The sequence below is a fragment of the Sturnira hondurensis genome, unplaced genomic scaffold, assembly GCF_014824575.4.
Source record: "Sturnira hondurensis isolate 20B ecotype Veracruz unplaced genomic scaffold, ASM1482457v3 Scaffold0009125, whole genome shotgun sequence".
Lineage (NCBI taxonomy): Eukaryota > Metazoa > Chordata > Mammalia > Chiroptera > Phyllostomidae > Sturnira > Sturnira hondurensis.
Window position 1 is genome coordinate 3,599,749 of NW_028081756.1, and position 27,323 is coordinate 3,627,071.

Genomic DNA, 27,323 nt, shown 5'->3' on the forward strand with positions numbered 1-27,323 from the left:
CTGGGGATCTGGCCTGCAACCCAGGCATGTGCCCTGACTGGGAATTGAACCAGCCACCCTCTGGTTCGCAGCCCACACTTAATCCACTGAGCTCTGCCAGCCAGGGTGAAAATGGTCTTATTTAAATTCTGAAGCTGCTATGTCTTAAAGTCCTAATTTTAAGGATTACTTATTTGTTTCTTTGTGTGTTTGAAAATTACTTCCCAATTTCTGATCTTTATTGAACAATTAGGAAAAAGAAGCATCTGAAATTTTGTCAGCTAGTGGGGAGCTGCTCAACATTTTGGTATATATATTCCAAATCTATTTCCCATGCAGACATTGGACTTTAGTTTATTTTCCTTTCTTGTTATAAAAGTATTGAACATTCATTGTAGAAGAGATTGGTATAGATAAAAAATTTTAAGTTTAGAAATATTAACTACAAAAATAATCAGCTATAATTCTCCCATTCCAATTAATCAACCATGAAATATTTTGACGTATTTCTTTTTGGTCTTTTTTTAAAAACTTCAGCCTTTTCTAGATTACTATGTATATGTGTATATTTACAGCCTGGATTTTTCTTAATATCAGTTTATTATTTTATAAGCATTTTAACACATCTATAAAGGCTTTTGTAAACTTAATTTTTATTCTTACTTGGCTATATGGCTAGATCACAATTTATTTAACAGTCTTACAAAATTAAAATTTTTAAGTGAAGTATTTTATATGCTTAGAACAACAGATGCTGATGATATACACCATCCTGCATTAACAGATTTTAATATATTGATATATTTGCTTTAAAGACACCAACTCCTAATTTTTTTCCTTAATTTTAAACTTTTAGGTGAGGGCTCCTTTATATCTCTGCCTTTTTATCCTTCTTACCTGAGGAGTGTATATTTGTGAATGTGTATGAATGTATATGTATACTATGAGAGGGATCTCATTTTTTCTCCCATATGGTTGACCTTTATTGGATAGCTGTTTTCCTCACTGACTTAGTATATGAATGCATGTACGTGCACATGTCTTTATGTGAATATAAAATTAGGCTTAAATGTAATTCTGGCCTCTGTCTTTTATTATGTTAATCTGCTGTATGCCAGTATCACATTCTCAAAAGGGCAAGTCCCCATGGCATCTTTTTATTCAGAATTGTCATGGTTATCCTTGGCTTTTTACTCTTCTGTGTGAATTTGAGAATTATCTTGCTAAGTTCCACAGAAAATCATCTTAGCATTTTGATTGGAATTGCATAGAATTACAAATTTGGTGTTTGTGACTTTCCACTGTAAATTGTGATGCCATGAACATCTTATTGTTTGCATTTGTGATTATTTTTCATGGAACTAAATTTCTTTTTTTCTATATCTTTAGTTGTGTATTGTTTTTATTTACTTTTTAAAATTTATATTATTTTTTATTAAATACTTCTGAATTTTATTGTTGTTCAAGTATAGTTTTCTGCCTTCCCCCATCCCTTTCCCCATGGAAGTCAATTTCAGGAAGTGGGATTCTTGGGTCAGAAGATACGGACATTTAAAAATAATACTGTCTCATCAGATTGATAGATACTTTAAAAAGGTGGATAACACCTGCTGTCAAGGGTTTGGGAACTGGGCCACTTGATTACATTGTTCGTTGGTGACCATCTATGTTATCACAGATTTGTGGATAGTAATCAGGAAGGAGCTGTTAAGATTAAAAAACAGTTTTGTCTTTGGGCATGTCAATCCTATTTTGGAAAGTGTATAGAAATAACAGGCCAGGGTCTAAGATTATGTATGTGCATATGTTTACAACAGTTTGTTTACAAGAGCAAAAACTGGGATTTCCATAATGTTCACCAGTAGGGTACTGTCGAATAAATTATGGTTAAGTTCATGCCATAGAATATTATGCAGATATTAAGAAGATTGAGTCAACCCTATATGCATTGACCCAGAAAGTGGCTTATGAGAACAATAAGTGAAAAAGTGGAGCAGGGAACTATGGATTTTTTTTTAAAGCAGGAGCGGTGGGAAAACTCTCAATATGTGCAAAAGTCTGTATATATTTGTGTGAGAGCCACAGGAAATACAGAGGAACACACACCGAGCTTAAACTGGTTATTCCAAGGCTTAGGTTGGAGATAGGGAAGGAGATATTTTAAAGTATATTTCTCTTCCATATATCTTTATAATGACTTCTTAATTTTAATTGAGATACAGTTCACATTGCATAAAATTCACCCTTTTTAAAAGTGTGCAAGTCAGTAGGCTTTAGTATATTCACTGAGTTTTGTAACCATTAACAGTATCTAATTTCAGAACATTTTTATCACCCCGCTGTTTATAACAAGTATCTTTTACCTTGGGAGTTTATAAAAACAGTAAGTAGTTTAGCAATAATGCAATAACAGAGGAAATCACAATGAGTTGCTGGAGTGATAGTTCTGTTTGGAAGAGAGGCCTGCACTGTCCTTGCCCATGGGGCAGTAAAATGCCTGGCCTGCTGGCCAGTTATTGGTTGGCGTGTCCTATATTTTCATATAAATGCAATAGGATAATAAAAATTTACCAACCATCTGAAGCAACAAAATGAAAAGAACTTTTACCTTTACCATTTCTACTGCTCAAAATGTTAAAACCCTTGTTACAGAGTGGGTAATCCTCTTCGGTAAGAACCAGTTGATGTTCTCTGTAGTTTCACATTTGAGCCTGTGTCATTTCCCCGTCAGCATTAAGTATTAGGTTAAATAAAAAGGTGTGAAAACTGGTATTTTACTGTTTTTGTGATTCTTTGGTCAACAGTGAGATTAAGCTTCCTTTCATGTCTCCTAGTCAGTTGTGTCTTCTTTTTTTTTTTAAACTTAGTTTTTGGTGAATTGACTACTGATCTTTGTGTTTTTTGTCCCTGATTAGTGGCCTTAGCCATTTGTTAAGTAATCGTTTTTTCCTTGTCTTTATCGTATATTGAATTCATCCTTTTTTTTATTGTGTACTGAATTCTTTCAGTGTGATTTAGTCCAAATTATGTTTCGACCATTTAAAAATGAACTTGTTTCCATATATAGCGTGTATATGATGAAGAAGTGGAGGAGCCAGTTCTCAAGGCTGAGGCAGAAAAAGCGGAACAGGTACTTGCATTATATTCCTTTTCTGTTGAGTTCTTGACTTAGAAATGAAAAATGGTGGAGATTTGTAATGCGGCTGGCAGGGTATAGATATTGGGGAAATAGGGAAGATGGCTTCTGTTAGCCCCGCAATTACACTCTTTTACTTCTGAAATTTAATATATTAAGAAATATATAGTAAAGTTCCTGCATTCTGGCTTAAGAATTAGAGCCCAGTTCAGCAGAGGTTTTGTATAAAAGGGTAGTCAGTAAGTATTTTAGGTTTTGCTGGCCCCATTGGTCTGTCTCTTCTTAGTCTCTTTTAAATTCATTTTCCCTTTTTGCCCTTCCCTTTAAAAATATAAAAAGCATTTTTACATAAAGGGCTCTACAGGAACAGGCCAGAGGCTGAGCTGTAGTTTGTAAGTTTTTCGAAGACTTTTTAAGCAGTTCTTTCATGACCCCTTGGCTTCTTATTCCTGCCAGTTAAAAGTGACAATAAGATGAATGCTGGATAGACCACACCCATTGGAATGCCACCTAAGTGCTGCAGGATATGTTAGTATAGAGGATAAAGGTGGTGGAGTGAATGTTATTGACTCTGGGAAGATTACAGGGAGCTGGTCATGTGGAGAGACTTATCTCAGGAGGTTGCAGTCTTGTTGGGGTGACAGGATATAGCATGTCAGCTTTATGGCTGCTGACTGTTAGGAAAGTTCAGGTGTGAAAGAGCTTAGTTGGGTAAGATAGCAGAGAAAAGTTTCAAGCATGAGATGTTAGTTAGCTAAGGAAAGAAAGGCCAGATTTTAAGGCCACTTTAGCAGGAAAGAGTGCCATAAATTAAGGTTCCGAGTTAGGTGAGGTACCTAGTATTTTATGAAGAGGAAGGTTAAGGAGAGAGGGGTAGAAACTGGAGGACTTTATCTGGCTGAGGAGTTGAGGGGCAGGAGTCCCTACCTTCTCCCCCTCTGTGGCTTCCTGTATTATTCTTCCTGGGTTCTCACATCATAGGCCAAAGGCTAGATAAATGTTCTTGACTCTAGCAGAAGTTGTACCCTGTACCTTGCACTCAGGAAAGCACAATGGGATGTGACTGAGTTTATTATGGGAGTAGCTTTGATTCAGCTCTAACTTATTTAGAAAATATAAATCACTTGAAAAAGTTGGTACTTTATCAGTAACTTTAATTGTAACATATGAAACTCTTAGACTAGGAAGGGATATTAGAAACAAGCTACAGTTCTCCCTATTCCTAGCCTTTTTTAGACGTAAGTTTGCTTAATATTACTATTTTTTATAGCATTCAAGGGTTTGCTAACTGTTACATGCAATAGTATTCTTTTTTTTAAAAAGATTTTATTTATTTATCTTTAGAGGGGAAGGGAAGGAGAGAGGGAGAGAAACAATAATGTATGGTTGCCTTTCGTGTGTCCCCTGCTGGGAGTTGGCCTGCAGGGAACTGGCCTGCAACCCAGGCATGTGCCCCGACTGAGAATCGAACCGCTACCGTCTGAGTCTCAGGTCTGCGCTCAATCCACTGAGCTACACCAGCCAGGGCACATGCAATAGTATTCTTATACCAAGACAAAAATCAATTGCAAAGTGAAAGTATTTAGTGAACTATTTTTAAAAAGGTACTACATATTTATTTCACAAACATTCCACACACTTAGTACTGTGTTACCTATTTAGAAGCAAGCATACCAGATGCAATCAAAGCAAAGAAGCTAAATTAGAAACACTTTCATATTTGAGATAAAGTGTAAAATTCTTCTTGGACTTTTCCTTTTGGCCCTCAAAACAACACTATATGGTTTGGTTCCTTCTATAATTGTGTGTCACTTTCTAGAATATTTGTGAAGAGGGGGAATGACAGTACATTTTTCAATATTTCTTACAATTGATAACATAGTTGAATGTATGAGGGACTGTCATTAAGAGCTGCTATTATAGGAAATGGAGACCTGTAGACTATTTTTAGCAGATTGGTGTTTTAATAGAGACTTCTGGGGTGGGTAGGGAAGATTGTTCTCAGGGTGATGAACAGGGTAGATTAGAGATGAAACCCTTTCTTGGTTTGAAACAAATTTATAAAATAGTTGTAATTATCTAATTATTATTATTTTTAACTGTAATTTAAAAATTACACCTCTGACTATGGTATTTTATTCTAGGTTTTAATTCTTAAAGTTGTCCAAATCACCATTAATTAATTAACCAAGGATAGTGGAATACAGTTATGGTGAAACTAAAACTCTAGGCCCTTTACTTCCCTTGTAGCAGGGAAGTGAAGTGCCGTTTGATGGCTTGTGATACGCCATTCATTGTTACTGTACTTTTACCTAAGTTATCTAGCTGAACTGTCACACAGTAGTGTTTTGTTTTCATAGATGATAAATGTGGAGCTCTGGGGCCTTTACTTTGTTCCACGTCCTGAAAGTAATAAACTTGGGATTTAAACTTACTCCAAAGTCTATGTTAAGGCATTCATCAGAGTCTGCATTTTTTAAAAAAGATTTTTAAAATTTATTTTTAGAGAGATGGGGAAGGGAGGGAGAAAGAGAGGGAGGGAAACATCAATGTATGGTTGCCTTTAGCACACCCCATACTGGGGATATGGCCTGCAACCCAGGTGTGTGCCCTGACTGGTAGTCAGACCAGCAATGCTTTGGTTCGCAAGCCTGCACTCAATCTACTCAGAATCTGCATTTTTCATTTAGATTTTTTTGGAGTATGCATCTGGGCTTTAGAGAACATTCACAGTGTTTCATTATGGTGGTATCAATATATCAAAGATCCATGCTGAATGGTATTTTTTTGTAGGAGAAGACCCGGGAACAGAAAGAAGTAGATCTGATTCCTAAAGTTCAGGAGGCTGTGAACTATGGCTTACGAGTATTGGACAGTGCATTTGAACAACTAGATATAAAAGCAGGAAACTCAGACTCTGAGGAAGATGATGCTAATGAGCGGGTAGAACTGATCCTCGAACCAAAGGTAAAGACATGCAATTCAAATATTTATTGTTGTACCTGTTGTCTTTTGGATACTTTATTTGGATACCTAATTACTAAGACATGGACTTTACTTCTAGCAAGCAAACATGTCACTTAGCATTTTCCTATGGACTCCATCAGAAAAACTTGCTTTGCACAAGCAATGATTGAATACTTACTAGGTCCAAGGCTGCATGCCAAGTTAGGGGAGCACAAAGTTTCAGGGCATGGTTCCTACTCTCAAAGTGCTTATTGCAGAATGACCAGAAAGTGGGGAGAGGAGACTAGACAGTTGTGAGAGTCACCATCGTAAGTACCCTGAGAGAGGATTGAGTTATAAGCTGGGGAACTTGTGGAAGAGATGAGACTTGAATTGGATTTTGAAGATGAGAATACTCATGAAAGGTTGAGATTGTGAGGAACCTGAATTCTGTAGCTTGTGTGCTAAGGGAGACTGCAGAAGCATTGAAAGATACTTGGGTTCTTTTCAGATTGTGGCTGTTACGAAAAAAGCTGCTATGCATGTGCATGAACAGACCATTAGTCTAATAGATATTTATTGCTTTACTGTTACTTTCTCTGAGATTGGCAAAGGAGATAATTGGGGCAACACCAGAATCACTCAAACACGAAAAGTGGCTGTATCGCTTTTGAGAATCCTTGTGATACTCAAGTGCCCTACAAATTGAAACATGCCACAAAAACAAATGCTTCTAGTCATTCATTTAGCTGTACATTTCTTTTTCATTTTGAGCTTACAGTATCAGACTGTGACGTTGGGGCTGAACCTTTAGCACTGTTATACTTGCTGGCTTGTGTTTTTACTGTAGGGATTTAGAAGTTAGCAACAGAACATAGGAAATGTATTCCCTGGGCCATACTAAGTCACACACCACTTTCTCTGTTATGGGGGACTTGGGAAGGCCTTCTAAACCAGCAGACAGCTGCATTATCACTTTCTTTTCTTTGCAGTAAATTGGTTGCTGTTGAATCTTGAACCTTTCATTAACCTTCCCAAACTTTTCTGTTGTTGTGTGAAGCATCAGTGTTTTTCTCCCTTGTCCCCCAGGGTCTTTTCATAGAGAAGAGCTATTGTGGCCAAAGAATCATATCTCTCAGAAGACAAGTCAGCTTTTCCTCCAGCAGTGGAGGTTGTCTAGGGTTGGAGTGCTTTCTTGTCCTTAAGGTTTTAATGTGTGTGATGGATGGGTCTCCAACATGTATTGTCATGTGCACTTCATTTCATTCGTCTCCTTCATTTCATTCTGGTGTTTTATCGTCTGGTCTTATTTTACCAACTTCGCTTTTCTAAATTATATCATGTGAACCTCTAGGGGATATTATTGTTCTCTTTCTTGAGTTATTTTTTCTCCCTGATAGGTTCACATCCATCTTTTAGATATTATGTTCATTATGTTGGCTATAGATATTTGCATAGTTGTCATTCTGGTTTTTTTTTTTTCTTTTTTCATTTGGCCTGTGTTTTATGTGCTCTCTTGTAGCCTTCTCCTTTGCTCTGATGCAGTGTGAAGGACTCCTTAATTCCTTTTATGTCATGTGTGTGACCTATTTGTCCATACCTCCTCCTTAAAACCTGGACATACCCATCTGCTTTTTCATAGTTACATAAAAAAACTATTTGGATTATTTCCTCAATGTGCTTTCCTCCAAATTTAGGACTCTTACTGAAGAATCTCAAGATTGATAGATTAATTAGTTGATTTTTGCTTATCAGTGCTGCTTTTTAGGGGTGGAAGATAGGACTAGGAGTCATCAAAGCTTGCTAGAATTTCAGGTTTCTGACTTCTTTAATTTTTAATTTTTTTATTTTTAATTATGTTGTTCAATTATAGTTGTCCGCATTTTGCCCCATCACTCCCCCTACCCCAGACAAACCCACCTACCTCCCTTTCTTCCACCCTCCCCCTTGGTTTTGTCCATGTGTCCTTTATAGTAGTTCCTGAAAACCCTTCCCCCCATTGTCCCCTCCATCTCCCCTCCCCGCTGGTTATTGTTGGATTGTTCTTAATTTCAGTGTCTCTGGTTATATTTTGTTTGCTTTTTTCTTTTGTTGATTATGTTCCAGTTAAAGGTGAGATTATATGGTATTTGTCCCTGACTACCTGGCTTATTTCACTTAGTAGTTCCACTGCTGGGATTATATCCTAAGAGCCCTGAAACACCAATCCAAAAGAACCTGTGCACCACAATGTTCATAATTTTTGATTTCTTGGTCCGCCTCCTTTTGAACATGGTGCTGTGAAGTTGTGCCCCTTTCCCTGTTTGATTACTGCTAGTAAATGCTTTGTAGGCTTTTGTTAATATAACTTGGCGCTTGTCTGATTCATTCTCTTTTTGCCATCTTTACCTAGAATGTGACTTTTTTTGAAATTAGTGTGTGTGGTGTTTTTTTTTAGTTTGATTTTTAATCTTGCTGTGTTTCTTAGTTGCTGCTTTATTATTTTTTATTTTTTTGGGATTTTAAAGTTAACTTACTGAATATGAATTTTTAAAAATTGTTGTTAAAGTACTGTTGTCTCCCTTTTGCTCCCTCCACTCCCCCCACCCCAGCCATCCCCACCTCCTGCCCTTGATCCTACCCCCTTTTGGCTTTGTCTATGTGTCCTTTATACATATGTGTTCTCTGATGATCCTTCTCCCTTTTCCCCTCTTTATCCCCTACAACCTCCCCTCTGGTTACTGTCAGTTCTTTATTTCAATGTCTGTGGTTATATTTTGCTTGCTTGTTTGTTTTTTTGGTTAGGTTCCACTTATAGGTGAGATCATATGGTACTTGTCTTTCAATCTGCCTTTATTATGTAGTTTTTTGGGGGTAGTCAGATGAAACAAGATATCAAATGGGAAAGTTAATTTTATTTTTCAACCTAAATATTTAATGGCTAATTTTCTAACATTTTTTGCAGGATCTATACATTGATCGTCCTTTACCTTATTTAATTGGGTCAAAGCTGTTCATGGAGCAAGAAGATGTAGGTCTTGGAGAGCTATCCAGTGAAGGTACACTTTGCACCAAATACTTCTATTACTTTTAATATTTACATTTTAACTTTTTTATTTTAAAATTTTCTAATTTCAAACTTTACATTAATTTTGTAAGATTAGTATCAAGAACTCCCACATACCCTTTACCCAACTTTACCAGTGTTAACATTTCACCATATTTGTTTTATCTTTTTCTCTCTCAATATATCTTATATATTTTTTCTGAACCTATTTGACAGATATCAAACAGATATTTTGCCCTACCACTCCTAAATATTCTGTGTGTTTCCTAAGAATAAAGATATTTCTCTTACATAGCCACACTAAAATTATCAAAGCCAGGAAATTTTACTGGACATAATACTAGCTAATCCTGAGTCACATTCATATTTTCTAGTAGTCCCAGTGATGTCCTTTATAGTCACTTCTTTCCTCTGATGTAGGATATAATCCAGGGTCACTCACTGCATTTAGTTGTCAAAAAAACCCCCAAATACTTGCTTTGCTTTTCACAACCATGACATCTTTGAAGAGTATAGGCCAGTTTTTGTTTTTTTTTGCTTTGTGGTTAGTACATTTTTTTGGTAAATATTAATTATCTTGTGGGGAGATACTTTGGGGCTATATAAATATTTCATTTATCGCTATAGTGCAGATAATTTTAATTCCAGTTAATGGTACAGTTTTATCAACATTTCTGTGGTGCTGGTATTTTATGATTTTGAGAAGAAACTAATCACATTTTCTTACGAATATTGGTGGTAACCCTTATCTTTGTTCTAACTAGAAGGTTCAGTAGGCAGTGACCGTGGTAGCATTGTGGACAGTGAAGAAGAGAATGAAGAGGAGGTAAGGACTGTTTAATGTGTCCAGGTCATGAATGCCAGAAAATTTAGGATGTGTTTAGCAGACTAAGTAACTACATGTTTGTGAGTTAGCAGTTTATTTTCATAAATCTTTTAACAGTGATAGAAGCCATTTTCTAAAGTTTTTCTCTTGAGATTGGATTTCCTTATTGTTTTGGGAAACAGTAAGAGATTAAAGAAAACCTGCTTTAATCTCTTTTACCTTTTCCCTCTCCCACCTCCCCACCCAAACCTCTTCTCACCAATGTATTTGGAGGGGGAAAGCTTAGGTATTTTGGTGGGATACAGTCCTGAGATACAGTCTCTGAGTAAGTTCTGTCTTTGAATAATTTTAGGGAAAATGTGTCCAGATTTGAAACTTTTCTTACAAAACCTTCTAGACCAGAAAAATACTTAAAACATCCACTTATGTTTTAGCTTTGTTGTTGCCACTACCATCTTCATATCCAGAGTGTAATCTGGCTTCTAGCTCTAGGGACTCAGGGTCTGTGGACCTTGACCGCCGTTGTATCTGGCTTTGTTCCTTTAGATGTAGTGTTTGTTATTGCAAAGGATAGAAACATTTGAACATGGATTTCTAAAAGGAGAGAGGATTGTATGCATATACTTCTTTCTTCTCCCATCCTCTTCCCCTACTCTCTTTTAGTCAGACCTCCAAACAAAACACCTAACAGTAGGAAGTAAGTTTTCCTTAAATAACTTCCCTATAACTGATGATCATGAATGAATCCTTTGCTTTTAGTCATCAATATAAGTCTTTATGTGATTGCTGGTGGCAAGTACTGATGTTCCTTTCCTTGGCCTGATGAACTAGTTACCCTGTTTAAAGGGAATATAAATAGTAGAGTCCAAAAAGTAAAATAACACAAACCAACTTTGGATAATTAAGTTAGTTAAATGTGCAACTTGTACTTCCAATTTAATAGCGAGACATGAGCAAATTGCCAAAGATATTTTAATTAACCATAAAATGATACATGTGAAGTGGAACAGTCCTTGGTGATATAGCCAGCTGTCATTGATACTTCAGGTGACCAGAAATCATTACAGAGACCAAGTGTTGATGAGCTCCAGAGGCTTAGAGCCAAGGTTTATTGTGCTTCTGAGTAAAGTCTCTATTAACAACAGAGCCTTTTTCCCCCTAAAGGAGTCAGATGAAGATTTTGCCAATCATGGTGACAGTAGTCAAAACCAGGTAAGGCCCATGTATTAAAGTGATTTTACTTTTAAATGTCAATTGAAACATAGCACATGTACTAAATAGATAGTAAAATTACTTTTGAACAACTTACTTGAAAATAAGGGCTTATTCATATTTACAACTAGTTTTCCTTCAGGCATTTCATATTTTAGGCTAATTTCTCTTGTATATATTTTTTAAAATTGTACTTTATGTTTTAAGTTAATTTTTCTTAGGGAAAAAAAGAAGTAAAAAACAAAATTGGGAACAGAGCCTCTCAAAGAAGGCCCAGTTATACAAACTGAATTCCTCTCCCTTGTTTTAAAATTTAAGACAATATAGCAGTAACATGAAAAGATGAAAATCTTCTAATCTTACTGTTTTTGTATCATTGTCTTAGTTTTTCGTTATCCTTCTAAGGACATATTGTTTTTGTAATATATATATAATTTATTTTTTGTTACTTTACATTAATATAAATGTTTCTTTGTCCTTGTCATTTTATTTTATTTTATTTTTTATTTATTTATTTTTTAATATTTTATTTATTTATCTTTAGAGGGGAAGGGAAGGAGAGAGGGAGAGAAACATCAATGTATGGTTGCTTCTCATACATCCCCTGCTGGGAACTGGCCCCTGCTGGGAACTGGCCTGCAACCCAGGCATGTGCCTTGACTGGGAATCGAACTGCGATCGTGTGGTTCGCAGGCCCACGCTCAATCCACTGAGCTACACCAGCCAGGGCTGTCCTTGTCATTTTAAATAGTCTTTGTACCATAATTTGCTTTGTAGACTGTTTTTAAGCACACTAATATCTGATGTTGCCGTGGTCTCTAAATGTGTATGGAAAATAGTCTATTTTCAGTACTTTATTTTTGAGATAATGTATTCATTACATAAAAATCATTTGCTTAAATGTGAACTGTTTTCTTAGGCATAAGTGGTGTAGAGTTATAGTAGAGACTGTTTATGGACATTCCAGATTACCAATCCTGCATAACAACTTTTCTGCAATCTCATCAGCACTGGGATTATGATTTTTGTTACCATAATATATGTATAGCCATATATAGAGATTGTCCCAGTTTGCATTTGTTTCTTAATTGAGAAATATTTTTGCATACAAGTTTCCAAGTGTCAAATGAAGGATTTATTACTTTCTGGTTGGTACTTGTATTTTCCCAATTGAATTCATGAATGTGGCTAATCTCTATAATTTTAATGATTATGCCACATTTTTTGTGTGGAATTTACTATTAAAATCTGTAAAATCAGTTTTTCAAACAAAACAGTATAGTGATTAAAAGCACTGGGTTAACCATTTATTTGTTTGTATTGTTAAAGATAGACTGGTTTTGTGTACCATAGCTAACCTCAGAGTCTAAAGATTTTAGCATGGTGCATGGCAGAATTTCAGCCATCAGTCTTTCATCTTCTCACACTCTCCAGAGGTAACTGGTGTTACGATCTATGAGTATATATGTCCAAGTGTTTTTCTTTGTTTTTACAAGTATATCTGTGCCGGTGGAGATAATGTAGGGATGAGGGTGGTGCAGAGTATCATACTGGGTTTATCATTCAGTTTTTCTCACTTGATGCCTTGGGTATCTCTTCAATTGTTATAGATTATTTTTAAACTATTAGTATTCTTACTAAGATAAGATGATACTTACTTAGTTTAATCGTTTCTGTAGTATGGATGTTTTTTGTATTTCATTTTGCTGTTACATTCTTGTGCTAAAAATAAATCTTGTATGTTATTTGTTCTGATATATGTACCACTTCATAACTTTTGCTGCATTTAACAAACAGTCACCATTTTGCCTAAAGGCTAAGTAGCAGTATTTCTTTTTTAGCTTGATGATCTTGTCTAACAGTTCTAATCTGGTGGTTTATACTCAGCACACTGAACAAATGAGTGATGATGAAGAGGATGATGATGGTTGTGACATTTTCGCTGACTCTGAGAAGGAGGAGGAAGATACTGAGGACGTTGAAGAAAATACTAGACCTGTAAGAAACAATATAGTTGTTATCTCTTGGCAAAGTATAGAAGTGACATCTAAAACTCATTCCTGTTATTGTCATTTATAACTGTAATCGTCTTATATCGTATTTATATTTTCATTTACTTTTGAAACTAATGGTTGAGCATTCCAAGTGGCCTTTCAAATGTCAATTCTTCTCTTTCAAATGTTTGAATTTTACAAGTCAGATGATTCAAAATATACTCAGTTTTAGAATTTTAAGACCTTTAATACACCTCCTTCCCTGACCCCAAGGATTTCATGACAGTTTTCTTATCTAGCTCTTTGAAATGTAAAAAAAATAAAATAAAACATGAAGCATCTCCCTTCGGAGGAATACTGAATCCTGTTTCTCAGGTGGTCTGTATATAGGGAGCATATGTTTAAACTCATGTAGTTAAACCCTGTTTTCTCATTTCAATTTCTGTATAATTATTTACAAAATTTGGTAAGGTATTCAAAAGTAAACTGTACTAGTTCATATGTTACAAAAAGTGATTCTTTTGGTCTCTTCTGCCTGTAGAAAAGACCCACAACCTTTGCTGATGAGCTGGCTGCTCGGATCAAAGGGGATGCCACAAGGCAGATGGGAGAGGAACACAGAGGTACACCTCCTGCCCCCTAAGATAAGTTAACACTGTGGTGGTGGGGAAGTTCAGGACCCTGCTGGGCTTCCTGAGGGCAGTTTCCTGTTTAATTTTACTCAGGCATGAGAGATTTATTTTGCCCTTCTTGTTCTTTTTTTGGTTTATAAACTGATAATTGAACACTGTGGAGTCCCCCACAAAATGCGCATTTATATATTTATATAACATTGTATATGCAATTTCAGGGAATTAGTGGATACCTCAGAGAAGCATGGCGTAACCAGATTAAGAATCATTGACTCAATATTTACTCCTATATCTTGACTAAATGAAAACATACTGTACAGTGTATTCTACAGAGTGGAATATGATTGAACAGAGGGGAAATATATCAGGATTATTCTGTCAGCAGGCACAGCCCTGATATACACATGACCCTGGTATATAAATTGAAACTTTTTGCTTAAAAAGAGGCTCTTTTGAGTGTCTGAAAGGGTAAAGCACTGATGGAAGTGCTCAGGTGGAGCTGAGATACAAAGGTGAATAGCTTCCTCTGAGCTTAGGAAAAATGACCTCTGCTCATAAGAATGGCAGACACATATGTAAAATATCAGATAACAGATACGTAAAATATCAGATAAATACTAAGCATATGAGTGTGGTAAAATCTGTGACTTTTTCAAGGCTTATCTCCTGGAGCAAAACCTCAGAAAACATTGAAAGAAAAGAAGGAAGGGAAAACTCCCTCAGATGGTAGGTCTTGTCCCTTGGTTCTGTTTTTTGTTTTTTTTTTAACTGACTCCAGGTTCTTCTTTATTTTATTTTTTTCATTAACTTTAGTGGGGTAAGATTGGTTAATAAGATTATATAGGTTTCACATGTACAATTTTATAATACATCATCTGTATATTTCATTGTGTATATGCCCAAATCATATTTTCTACACCATGTATTTGACCCTGTTTACCCTTTAGTGTAACCCCCACCCCACTTACTTCTGAAAACCACCATACTATTCTCTGTGTCTATGAGTTTTTGTTTGCTTTTCTTGTTTGTTCGTTTGTTGCTTTCAGTTTAATATCCCATATATGAGTGAAATCATATGGTTCTTAATTTTTCTGTCATACTGACAGTTTAGCATGATATTCTCAAGAATCTTCCATTTTTTTGCAAATGGCAGTATCTTATTTATTTTTATTTATTTATTTTTCTTACAGTTGAGTAGTATTCCATAGTATATATGTATCACGTCTTTATCCAGTCATCTGTCAAAGGACACCTTGGTTGTTCCCATGTATTGGCCACCATTAATAATGCTGCAGTGTATTTAGGGGTGCATTTTTTTTGTGAATAAAGGTTTTTAAATTTTTTAGATAGATACCCAGGAGAGAAGTTGCTGGGTCATATGGTAACTATTCTTAGTTTTTTGAGAAACCTACACACACTTTTCCATAGTGGCTGTACCAGTTTACATTCCTGCCATTGGTGAATGAGGGTTGCTTTATCTTTTTTTTTTTTACATTGAAGCAAACTTTTATTTTTTCATTATGTTTTATTGATTATGCTATTACAGTTGTCCTGATTTTTTCCTTTTTTCCCTCCACTACTGAGCACCCACCACTTCTCAGATAATCCCCATACCATTATTGATATCTATGGTTCGTGTGTGTAAGTTCTTTGGTTACTCTATTTCCTATACTATCTCTTATATCCCCATGGCTCTTCTGTGATTACCTGTTTGTACTTTTTAATCTCACCTCTTCACCCATCCCCCTACACACCCCTACCATCTGGCAGCCATCAAAACATTCTCTGTATCTATGATTCTGTCTCTGTTCTTCTTGTTTGCTTAGTTTTTTTTAGATTCAATTGTTGATAGGTTGTATTTTTTTGCCATTTTATTGTTCATAGTCTTGATCATCTTCTTTTTTTTAAATAAGTCCCTTTAATATTTCATGCAGTAATGGTTTGGTGATGATGAACTCCTTTAGTTTTTTTCTTGTCTGGGAAGCACAGACATCTGCCCTTTGATTCTGAAAGATAATGTTGCTGGATATAGCAAGCTTGGCTGTAGGTTCATGCTTTTCATAACTGAGTATTTCTTGCCAGTCCTTTCTAGCCTGCAAAATTTTTTTGAGAACTACTGACAGTGTTATAGGAACTCCTTTGTAGTTATTATCTGCTTTTCTCTTGCTGCTTTTAAGATTCTCTCTTTACCTTTAACCTTTGGCATTTTAATTATGATTTGTCTTGGAGTGGGCCTTTTTTGCATCCATCTTGTTTGGGACTTTCTATGCTTGCTGGACTTGCGCGTCTATTGTCTTCATTAAATTAGGGAAGTTTTCTTTCATTATTTTTTCAAATAGATTTCAATTTCTTGTTCTTTCTGTTTTCCTTCTGTACCCCTATGATGTGAATGCTGGACCTCTTGAAGTTGTCCCGGAGGCTGCTTATACTATATTGATTTTTTTGGAATCTTTTTTCTTCTTGTTCTCATTGGTTATGTTCCAAATCTTGATTTGATTGAAGCATTATCCACTCTACTGGTGTTTTCCTGTAACTTGTTCTTTATATTAATTAGTGTATCCTTGGTTTCTGACTGGATCTTTTTTATGCTGTTGGGTCCTCACTAAGAGCATCCTATAACCAGTGTTTTGGAATCTGCATCTGACAGGTTCCTTATTTCCTTTTTGTTTAGCTCTTTTTCTGGAGTTCTAATCTGTTGATTCATTTGGGCCGTATTTCTTTCCTTTTTTTTTTTTTTTTTTTGTAAGATTTTTATTTATGCCCTGGCTGGTGTGGCTCAGTGGATTGAGTGTGGGCCTGTGAACCAAAGGGTCCCTGGTTCAATTCACAGTCAGGGCATATGCGTGGGTTGTGGGCCAGGTCCTCAAAAAAAAAAAAGATTTTATTTATTTACTTATTTTTCTATCTTATCACTTTGTTAAACATGAAAATGAAAGAGAATTTGTTTTTAAATACATCCAAATGAAAACTATTCAAAGTCTTATAGTTTGATATGAGATTTATGTAGTAAATGCTAAAGTAACCTTTTAAGATAAAAGTAAAGTTTAAAAAAACCTATTAATTAAAATCTAAATTTAAGACAGGAATGAAGATAAGGTTAATGGAAGCTTGCAATTCTTTTTTTTTTTTTTTAAGATTTTATTTATTTACTTATCTTTAGAGGGGAAGGAGAGAGGGAGAGAAACATCAATGTATGGTTGCCTTTTGTGCGTCCCCTGCTGGGAGTTGGCCTGCAGGGAACTGGCCTGCAACCCAGGCATGTGCCCTGACTGGGAATTGGACCATGATCCTCTGGTTTGCATGCCTGTGCTCAATCCACTGAGCTACGCCAGCCAGGGCTTGCAATTCTTAATTAAACATTGATTGCATACTTAACAATTTTCCTTGAATTTAATTTAGATGTCTTTACCTTTTTAAAAAAAGTTATTTTATTGTTCAGTTACACTTCTCTGTGTTTTCCCCACAGGAATCCGCCCCCCAATCCCAGCCAAACCTCCCTCCCTCCCTTGCTATCACTCTCTCCCTTGGTTTTGTCCATGTGCCCTTTAAAGTTGTTCCTGAAAACCCTTCTCCCCATTACCTGGCCCCGCCCCCCATTACTGTCAGATTGTTCTTCATTTCAATGTCTCTGGTTATATTTTGTTCACTTTTTTTCTTGTGTTAATTATGTTCCACTTAAAGGTGAGGTCATATCGTATTTATCCTTCACTGTCTGGCTTATTTCACTTAGCATAATGCTCTCCAGTTCCATCCTTGCTGTCACAAAGGGTAGGAGTTCTTTCTGCTGCATAGAATTTCACTGTGTAGATGAACCATAGTTTTTGGATCCATTCATTTACTGATTGGCACTTGGGTTGCTGCTAGCACTTGGCTATTGTAAATTGTGCTGCTATGAACATTGGGTTGCATAAGTTCTTTTGGATTGGTGTTTCAGAGTTCTTAGGATATAATCCTAGCACTGGAACTGCCGGGTCAAAAAGCAGTTCCATTTTTAGTTTTCTGAGAAAATTCCATACTGTTTTCCACAGTGGTTGCACAAGTCTGCATTCCTACCAATAATGCACTAGGTTCCCTTTTCTCCACACCCTTTCCTACATTTGTTGTTTGTTGCTTTGTTTATGATGGCCATTCTGACCTGTGTGAAGTGGTATCTCATTGTGATTTTAATTCGCATCTGTATGATGGCTAGTGATGGTGAGCATCTTTTCATCTGTCTCTGGGTCCTTTCTCTGTCCTCCTTGGAGAAGTGGCTGTTCAAGCCTTTGTTCCATTTTTTAATTGGGTTTTTGTCTTCCTAGAATGGAGTTGTGTCAGTTTTTTTAAAAATATATTTTAGAGATCAAACCCTTGTCCGAGGTATCATTGGCAGAAAGTTTTCCCATATAGTTGGTTCTCTTTTAATTTTAATGCTGTTCTCTTTAGGCATGCTGAAGCTTTTTAAATTTGATGATGTCCTGTTTGTTTATTCTTCTCTTTATGTTCCTTGCTTTAGGAGAAATATCATTGAGAATGTTGCTGTGTGGAATGTCTGAGATTTTCCTGCTGCTTCATTTTCCCGTGCTCAATCCACTGAGCTACACCAGCCAGGGCTTGAGATTTTCCTGCTGATGATTTTCTCTAGGACTGTTATGGTGTCATGACTTACATTAAAGTCTTTTATCTACCTGGAATTTATTTTTATGTATTGTGTAAGTTGGTGTTCAAGTTTGATTTTTTTCTATGTAGCTGTCCAGATCTCCCAATACCATTTGTTGAAGAGGCTATTTTTACTCCATTTTTTGCTTCTTCGCCCTTTGTCAAATATTAATTGACCAAAGAGACTTGGGTTTATTTCTGGGCTCTCTATTCTGTTCTATTGGTCTGTGTGTCTGCTCTTACGCCATTATCAGGCTGTTTTGTTGACAGTGGCTTTATAATACTGTTTGATATCAGGTGTTATGATCCCTCCTACCTTGTTTTTCTCAAAATTGCTACAGCTATTCAGAGTCATTTATGGTTCCATATAAATTTTTGAAATGTTTGCTCTATATCTTTGAAATATGTCATGGGTACTTTAATAAGGATTGCATTGAATCTATAAATCACTTTGGATAGTATGGACATTTTGATGATGTTAATTCTTCTAGTCCATGAGCATGGTGTATATGCTTCCGTTTGTTTGTGTCTTCCTTAATTTCTTTCTTCAGTGTTGTATAGTTTCTGAGTATAAGTTTTTACCTCCTTGGTTAGGTTTATTCCTAGGTACCTTATTTTTCTTGTTGCTTTATCAAATGTTTTTTTTTTCCTGATTTCTTTTTCTCTTATTTCATTGTTGTTGTACAAAAATGCCTTTGATTTCTGAATATTGACTTTGCATCCCGCTATTTTGCCAAATTCACGTATTAGGTTGAGTGTTTTTTTTTTTGTGTGTGGAATCTATAGGATTTTCTATGTAAACTATCATGTCATCTGCAAACAATTACAGTTTTCCTTCCCTTTTTTCCAATTTGGATGCCTTTTATTTCTGTTTCTTCTCTTATTGCTGTTCCTAGGACTTCCAATACAATGTTGAATAGAAGTGATGAAAGTGGGCATCTTTGTCTTGTTTGTGATCTTAGTGGGAAAGATCTAAATTTTTGCCCATTATGTATGATGTTGTTTTTATCTCTCTCATAGATGGCCTTTGTTATGTTGAGGAATGCTCCCTGTATTCCTACTTTGCAGAGTGTTTTTGTCATAAATAGTGCTATACCTTATCTAAATGCTTTTTCCATATTTATTGATTATGATAATGTGATTTTTGTCTTTCATTGTGTGTGTGATATATTACATTTAATAATTTGTGAATATTGTACCATCCTTGCATCCCTGGGATGAATCCCACTTGATCATGTTTCATGATCTTTTTAAAGTGGTGCTGAATGTGGTTTGCCAATATTTTGTTGAGGATTATAGTGCCTGTGTTCATCAGCAATACTGGCCTGAAGTTTTCTTTCTTTGTTGTGTCTTTATCTGGTTTGGAATTAGGATGATGCTGGCTTCATAAAAAGAGTTTGGGAGTCTTCCATCTTCTTGGATTTTTTTGAATAATCTGTGAAAGATAGGGAATAGCTCTTCCTTAAATGCTTTGGTAAATCCTCCTGTGAAACCATCAGCTCTAGGGCTTTTGTGTGTCAGAACCTTTTTGATTACTGCTTCAATTTCATTACCTGTTACTGACTTAGTCAGGCTTTCTGCTTGTTCTTCATTCAGTTTTGCAAGATTATATTTTTCTAGAAAATTTTCACCTAGGTTTTCAAATTTCTTGGCATATAGTTCTTCATAATTTCTTACAATTCTTTGTATTTTAAGAAAGTGGTATCAGTTGTAATCTCTCTTTCATTTCTGATTGTGTTTATTTGGGTCCTCTCTTTTTTTCTTGATGAGTCTGCTTAACGGCTTGTCAATTTTGTTTATTATTTCAAAGAACCTGCTCCTGGCTTTATCGATCTTTAGAATTGTGTTTTTAGCCTCTTTGTCCTTTAATTCTGCTCTGATCTCCGTTATTTCTTTCCTTCTACTATCTCTGGGCTGTCTTTGTTGTTGTTCCTTGAGTTCTTGTAGGTGTAGGGTTAGGTTGTTTACTTGAAATGTTTCTATCTTTTTTGGGTAGGCCTGTATTGCTATGAACTTCCCTCTCAGGACTGCCTTTGCTGTGTCCCATAAGTTTTGGATTATTGTGAGTTCATTTTAATGAACTGTTTCCAGAAACTTTTTGGTTTCTTTCTTAATCTGATTCTTAACTCATCCATTGTGTAATAGCATGCTATTCAAATCCATGAGTTTGAGTGTTTTTGGGTTTTTTCCTTGAATTTGGTTTCTAGTTTCAGTCTCTTATAGTCAGAGAGAATGCATGTTATGATTTCAGATTTCTTGAATTTTTTGAGGTTTGTTTTGTGTCCTATCATATCGTCTATATTTGAAAGTATTTCGTGTACCTTTGAAAAGAATGTGTATTTAGCTCCTTTGGGATGAAAGGCTCTATGTATATCAGTTCAGTCCATTTGATCTAGGGCATTGTTCAATGCCACAATATCTTTGTTGATATTTTGTTTGGAAGATCTATCCATTTTTGATAGTGGGGTGATGAAATCCCCTACTATAATTGTGTTGCTGTCAATAGGTTTCTTGACGTCTTCCAAGATTTTCATTATATATTTGAATGCTCCTATGTTAGATGTATGTATATTTACAGTGTTTATGTTTTCTTGACTGATTCTTCTCTTGAGTATTATGAATGTCCTTTTGGGTTTCTTTTTATGGCTCTTTTTTTAAAGTCTATTTTGTCTGATATGAGTATTGCTACCCCAGCTTTTTTTTTCCTGTCCATTTGCTTGGAATATTTGTTTCCAGCCCTTCAGTTTCAGTCTGTGTAGGTGTTTTGTTCTGAGGTCAGTCTCTTGTAGGCAGCATATGTGTGGCTCATGATTTTTTATCTATTCAGTTATTCTATGTCTTTTCATTGGAGTACTTAATCCATTTATGTTTACGGTTATTATTGATAGGTACTTATTCTTTGCCATTTTTCATGCCTGTGTTTTTCTCCCATTTCTTAAAGCAGACCCGTTAGTGTCTTTTGCAGAGCTGGTGTGGAGAAGATATTCTTTGAGGCTTCTTTTGTCTTTGAAACTCCTTATTTTGCCTTACATTTTAGTTGAGAGTATTGCTGGACGGAGTCAGAGTAATCTCAGTTGCAAGCACTTGGTTTTCATTACTCAGAGTATTTCTTGCCATTCCCTTTTGGCTTGGAGTGTTTCCATTGACAAGTCAGCAGCTAACCTTATTGGGGCTGCCTTGTATGTTACTTCCTTTTTCTCCCTTGCTGCCTTTAAGATTCACTCTTTGTCTTGATATTTTGCCATTTTAATGGTGATGTGTCTTGAAGTGAGCCTCTTTGGGTTCTTCTTGATTGGGACTCTGTGTTTCCTGGATTTGTGTGACTTTTTCTCTCATCAAATTAGGGAAGTTTTCCATCATTACTTTTTCAAGCACGTTTTTTTATCCCTTTTTCTTCTTCTTCTGATGTCCCTGTTATACAGATATTGTTACCTTTCATGTTGTCCTGCATTTCTCTTAACCACTCTTCTTTCTTTCTGAGTCTCTTTTCTTTTTCTTGCTTTTTCTGGGTGTCTTTTTGTACTTTGTCCTCTAGCTCACTGATCTGATCCTTTGCTTTGCTCTGATCCTTTGTCCTCTAGCTCACTGATCTGATCCTTTGAGAACAGAGTTAACCACAACAATAATAAAGTTCTGGAGACAGTGAAGTTAGCTACGATCCGGTGAGGGGCTGTGTAGTATTTTGAATTGTATGGAACAGCAATTATTTACATTAGTAATGGAGCAACAATCATATGACAGAATCTGTGGTCTGAATAATAAGAATTGGAAGTACAGGACCTAGAATAATGTGCTAATGAAACACAAGTGGAGTGAAAGATGGAAAATTAACAATACACTACGAAGGAGAGAGGAAGGGAAAATAGTCAAAAAATACAGTCTAAGAAACCAAGCAAAGAAGACTGAACAGAAAGAAGAGAAAGAAAAAAATATTAATAAAATAAAAGATGTAAAAATAATGAGAAAAATAATAATAATACAAATATTCAATAACTGTCAAGTTCTCTGGAATAGCAAAATGAAATTTTTCTCACTGTCTCAGTTGTTGGGATGACCCCTCTTTGGGTTTAACTGTGGTCCTTTCACAGCTCCAGGTTTTATTTTCTCACTTGTGGGAATTTTTTTTTTAAAAAAAGAAGAAGGAGGAGGAAGGAAGAAGGAAAAAAAGACGGAAAAAAAGGAAGAACGAATTCAAAGAATTTTTTTAAAAAGCTGCCTGCTGGGTTTAAAGAAGCCAAGCCAGTTCTGCTGGTCTTCCTGGCTGCAGCAGGCATTTGCTTTTCTCTTTTCTGTGGTTTTATGGGAATGGGGGCCAGGTCTGAGGTGTACTCTTTGCAGTTGCCAAGCCTCCAGCCCAGTTCCTCAGTTTGCTGCCAGACTCCCAGTGCCCTTGTGTGCCTGGCCTGCATCTTCAGTCCACCAGTTGTACTGTCCTTGAGGTGCACCAGTTAGGGGCAACTCACACAACACCTTCTAGCTCTTTGCCGTGCATGCTAGGGACTCTCAGAGTGTATTCAGGGTAGTTCAGCAGTCCCCCCCACCGAGTTAAGTCTTTCTGGGTATTGCTGACTCCCTGAGCCCAGCAGGTCTCTCTTTGGGGGCATCTCCGCTTTCCTCCTAGAGAGCAGGTTGGCCCTGCAGGGCCGGGGTGCCGCTGTGGCTGCTCTAGCAGACATGGAGAGGTGCCTCCTCTGCTGCTGCACCTGGAGTGGTGGGGTGCAGCACGAGTTGCCTGTGGATGGTGGAGTCGGGTGCACTCTGTCCCTGGGCTGTGGGCATGAGTGCTGAGCCTGCTCTGCTGAAGTGGGATGGGCAGCTGCTGGGCCATCAACTGGACTGCAGGGTCAGGTATACACTGTCCTTGGGCTGCTTGTGGGTGTGGGCATGGCTATCGGCCTCTTATTCTGGGGTAGGTTTGGCATCTGCTGGACTGCTGGTTAGGGTGCACATAGCCTCTGCTGCTGCTGCTGCTGCTGCTGCTGCTGCTGCTGCAGCTGCAGCGAGAGGTGGACAGGGCAGCAGGGTCAGGCTTGTTCCACTCGGGCTGCAGGCATGAACGATTGACCTCTGCTCTTACAGTGGAAGGGAGCACAGTCATGGGACAGTGTTGTCGAGCATGCATTGGCCTCTGCTGCCTGGCATGGTTGGGGTGCAGCTGGGTCTTTAGTGCTCCATGGTGCTTGTGGGCTTGGTTGGGCACCCTCACCCTTGGGGCTGGGCGTGGATAGGGGCTTGGGAGGCAGGTGCAATTGCTACAGGAGAATTCCCTGAACAGCCTGTGAGTGCCTCTGTTTTTCTTTTGAAAAATTTCTCTTATTCAAGCCTTCCACTCTAAACAAATGCCTGGCCTCTCATGCGGCCCAACTCTCAAACCAGACCGGGGACTTTCCAGGTCAGGGTCTGATCTGGCTGGTGTCCATAGTCTCAGTGGGTGCACACCGCCCCCGTGTGTATGCCACTTCATTCTTAATTGCCCCATGCCCTCCCATCCCTGGACTTAGAGCATCCAGGTCCCTCCTGGTTGTGCTCAAACCTTGTTTGGCAGGGGAGGGAGCCGTTGACCTGGCTCTCTCCCAAGAATCCTGTGGCAGACCCAGCAGGCACTGGGTCTGGGCCTTCAGCCACCGTGGTCCCCGTGCTCGTCCCAGGGACTTGATTGTCTCAAAGCACTCTCCGTACCATGTGATTTTTAAATGTCATCTACAGTTTTGGCCTCCAATCTTCATATATGCTGGGATACCATTGGCTGTTCACTCTCTTCCTCAGAAGGTTGGCCAGGTGTTCCATCCAGGCGCAGGGGAAGTGGATTCCGCTCCCACCTATCTGGCTGCCCTCTTTCCCCAAAACCTATTTATTTTTAGAGAGAAGGGAAGGGAAGGAGAAAGAGAGGGGGGAGAAACATCAGTGTGTGGTTGCCTCTCACATACCCGCATCCAGGGACCTGGCCTGCAACCCAGGCATTCGTCCAGCTGGGAATCGAACCAGAGACCATTGGTTTGCAGGCCTGCACTAATCCACTGAACCACACAGGCCAAAGTGGGCCCTGTTTTTATGTCTCCTCATTTTGGCAGCCTCCCTTTGTTCGTTTCTATGTGTTAGATAGAGTGCATTGACTCCGTGTCTTAGTATGTAGTCCAGTGTTGTAGGTGTCCTTTAGGGACCAGGGGCACAGCCTCCCCTATCACCCAAACTGAATTTTCCAGGTGCGCCCTTCTTGTGGGCTGAGTGTATCCTCCTCTTGTAATTGAGCCTTGGTTGCTTCTGGCAGATTAATGGGAGGGATTTACCCAGGGCAATTGGCTACAGTGATTGGCTGTGACCACTTACCATCAACTTCTCCTCTCCACGGAGGATAAGTTGTGCAGGGGTAGGGTGGTGGTGTTCTAACATGGTCTGTAGCTCTCCATTGAGTGTGCTGATGCTGAGGTTTCCCAGGTGGTGCAGGCCAAGGTCAGCACCCACTTGTATTTTGCCCAGGGCCACCTTGCCTGAGCTCTAAAGCAGTCTCAGATGACTGCTACTCAGATGACTGCTACTTGTGCTGGGCTTGGAGATTCCCAAGCAAAACCAAAGTGTGAATCTAGGCTGGCTGCTCATGGTTCTAGGTTTGGGGCTCACTGAGGCCAGCTGTTGCTTGTTTGAGAGGATTTTGGAAGTTGTGCAGCTTGAACCAAGACCAACAAATCATATGCAAGAGCAGTTTTGGTGGGCCTATAAGTTGGGTGGAATAGAGATCTCTGGGGATCTCCCAGGTGGGTAAATAGTGTTAGGTTGATGGAGCATCAGATATGTCACCAGCTTGCCAGTTCCATGGTTCTGTGGGGGGAGGGACCAGAAAAGGGCCAATGGCCTCTGCTTACCTTTATGCCAGATGCCGCAGTGTCTCCCAGCTTGCCAGTGGTGCATTCCAAGCTGACACCCCAGCACCAGAGCTCAGTGAGGAAGTCTGAGTAGGTGAGGCCATGTGTGGGTTCTTTCAGAGGAACTGCTTGGGGCTTTAGAATTTTCTTCTGCTGAATCAGTCCCTGCTGGTTTTGCATCCAGAAGTTGTGGAGACTTATTTTCCTGGCACTGGAACCCTGGGTTGGGGGGACTGGTGTGGGGTTGGGCCTCCTTGCTCCCAAGATAGATCTCCTGAATTTTTATCCACCACAAGTGGATGGAGGACCAGCCTGTTCCACATCTGCGCCCTTCCTACAAGTTTGGATGGATGTGCTCTAGTAGTCACGCTTCTACTCAGGTTTATTTCTGATGAGTCTGAGTGATTGTTTTTCTATATTTTAGTTGTAATTTTGAAGTGGTTGTGTGAAGAGGTAAGCCATGTCTGCCTATGCCACCTCCTTGACTGGAAGTTTGAGGGTTACTTTTTCTGTAAAACCTCTCCAAAGTAGCTTTACAGTTTTATGGAAGATGATACAGCAATTAATAAATAAAAATACAAGAGCAAACTTTCATGTATTTAACAGTTACAGACCTGCTTTTGCCCATCCCTGTATTTTGGATGTTAATCTCTAGTTCGAGCTGTTGCTTGCAAGTATCTTCTCCCATTTGGATGGCTGCCTTTTGTTTCGTTGGCAGTTTCTTTTGCTGTGCAGAAGTTTTTTTTAGTTTGTTATAGTCCTATCCAGTTATTTTTGCTTTTACTTCCCTTGCCTTTGAGGTCAAATTCACATAATTCTCTCTGAGTATGAGGTCCATAGCTGTTTTCTTTTATGTAATTTATTGTTTCAGGTCTCACAATTAAGTCTTTGGCCCATTTTAATTTTGGTAAATACAGACAGACTGTAATCTAATTTTATTCTTTTGCACGTGGCTTTTCAATTTTACGAACCCCGTTTATTTAAGAGTCTTTCTTTTCTTCATTGTATGTTTTTAGCGCCTTTGCCTCATAAACATTTGGGTTTATTTAGTCTTGGTCTTTGAGTTCTTTTCCATTGGTCTATGCGTCTGTTTCCCTTCCAGTACCATGGTGTTTTGTTTTTTGTAGCTCTGTAGTGTAATTTGAAGTCAGAGAGTATGACACCTCCGACTTTGTTCTTTTTTCTGTGGATTGCTGTGTCTTTTTGGGATCTTTTTTGTTGGTTCCATACAAATCTGATGATTTTTTGTTCTATTTCTTTAAAACATGTTATTGGGATTTTGATGGGGATTGCATTAACTTTGTATATTGCTTTGGGTAATAAGAACATTGTAACTATTGTTGATTCTTCCATGAACATGGAATATCTTTTTATTTCATTGTGTCTTTTTCAGTCTCTCGTAAAAATCCTTTGTAGTTCTCAGTATGTAGGCACTTCACATCCTTTGTTAAGTTTATCCCTAGGTATTTTATTCTTTTAGTTGCAATTGCAAAAGAGATTGTTTTTCTTTTTTTTCTAAAGTTTTATTGTTAGCATATAGAATAGCAGTGGATTTTTGCACATTGACTTTGTATCTTGCAACTTTACAGTACTTGCTACTTGTTTCCAGTGGTGTTTTGGTCGAGTCTTTAGGGTTTTCTATATACAGAATCATGTTGTCGGCAGAATGTGACCCTTTTACTTTTTCCTTCCTAATTTGAATGTTTTTGATTTCTTTCTCTTGCCTGATTGCTTTGGCTAGGACTTCCAGAACTATGTGTATATGGAATAAAAGTGGTAAGAGTGGATATATTTGTCTTATTCCTGATTTCAGAGGAAAAGCCTTCAGTTTTTCACCATTGAATATGATATTGGCTGAGGGTTTGTCACATATGGCCTTTATTATATTGAGATACTTTCCTTTATACCTATTTGGATGAGTGTTTTAATCGTAAGTGGATGTTGTATCTTATGTGCTTTTTCTGCGTAAATTGATAAGATCATATTATTTTTATTATTTTGTTTATGTGGTTTATTACATTGATTGGTTTGCATATGTTGAATTATCCTTGTACCCC

The 27,323-nt window shown here is 37.6% G+C and overlaps 1 protein-coding gene across 10 annotated transcripts in view; it reads left to right on the plus strand.

Moving 5' to 3' along the window:
- LOC118994137 (WASH complex subunit 2C) overlaps positions 1-27,323 on the plus strand; it is a 77,380-nt gene that overhangs the window by 4,338 nt on the left and 45,719 nt on the right. For 8 of the 10 annotated variants that reach the window (XM_037056696.1, XM_037056701.1, XM_037056699.1 and 5 more), the window contains 8 exons: positions 3,047-3,109; positions 5,909-6,082; positions 9,006-9,099; positions 9,872-9,933; positions 11,098-11,145; positions 13,033-13,143; positions 13,681-13,762; positions 14,429-14,497. In XM_037056696.1, coding sequence (XP_036912591.1) covers positions 3,047-3,109; positions 5,909-6,082; positions 9,006-9,099; positions 9,872-9,933; positions 11,098-11,145; positions 13,033-13,143; positions 13,681-13,762; positions 14,429-14,497 — 703 coding nt within the window. The remainder of the gene's footprint in view (positions 1-3,046; positions 3,110-5,908; positions 6,083-9,005; positions 9,100-9,871; positions 9,934-11,097; positions 11,146-13,032; positions 13,144-13,680; positions 13,763-14,428; positions 14,498-27,323) is intronic. The other 2 variants (XM_037056698.1, XM_037056702.1) reach the window with 1 other exon arrangement.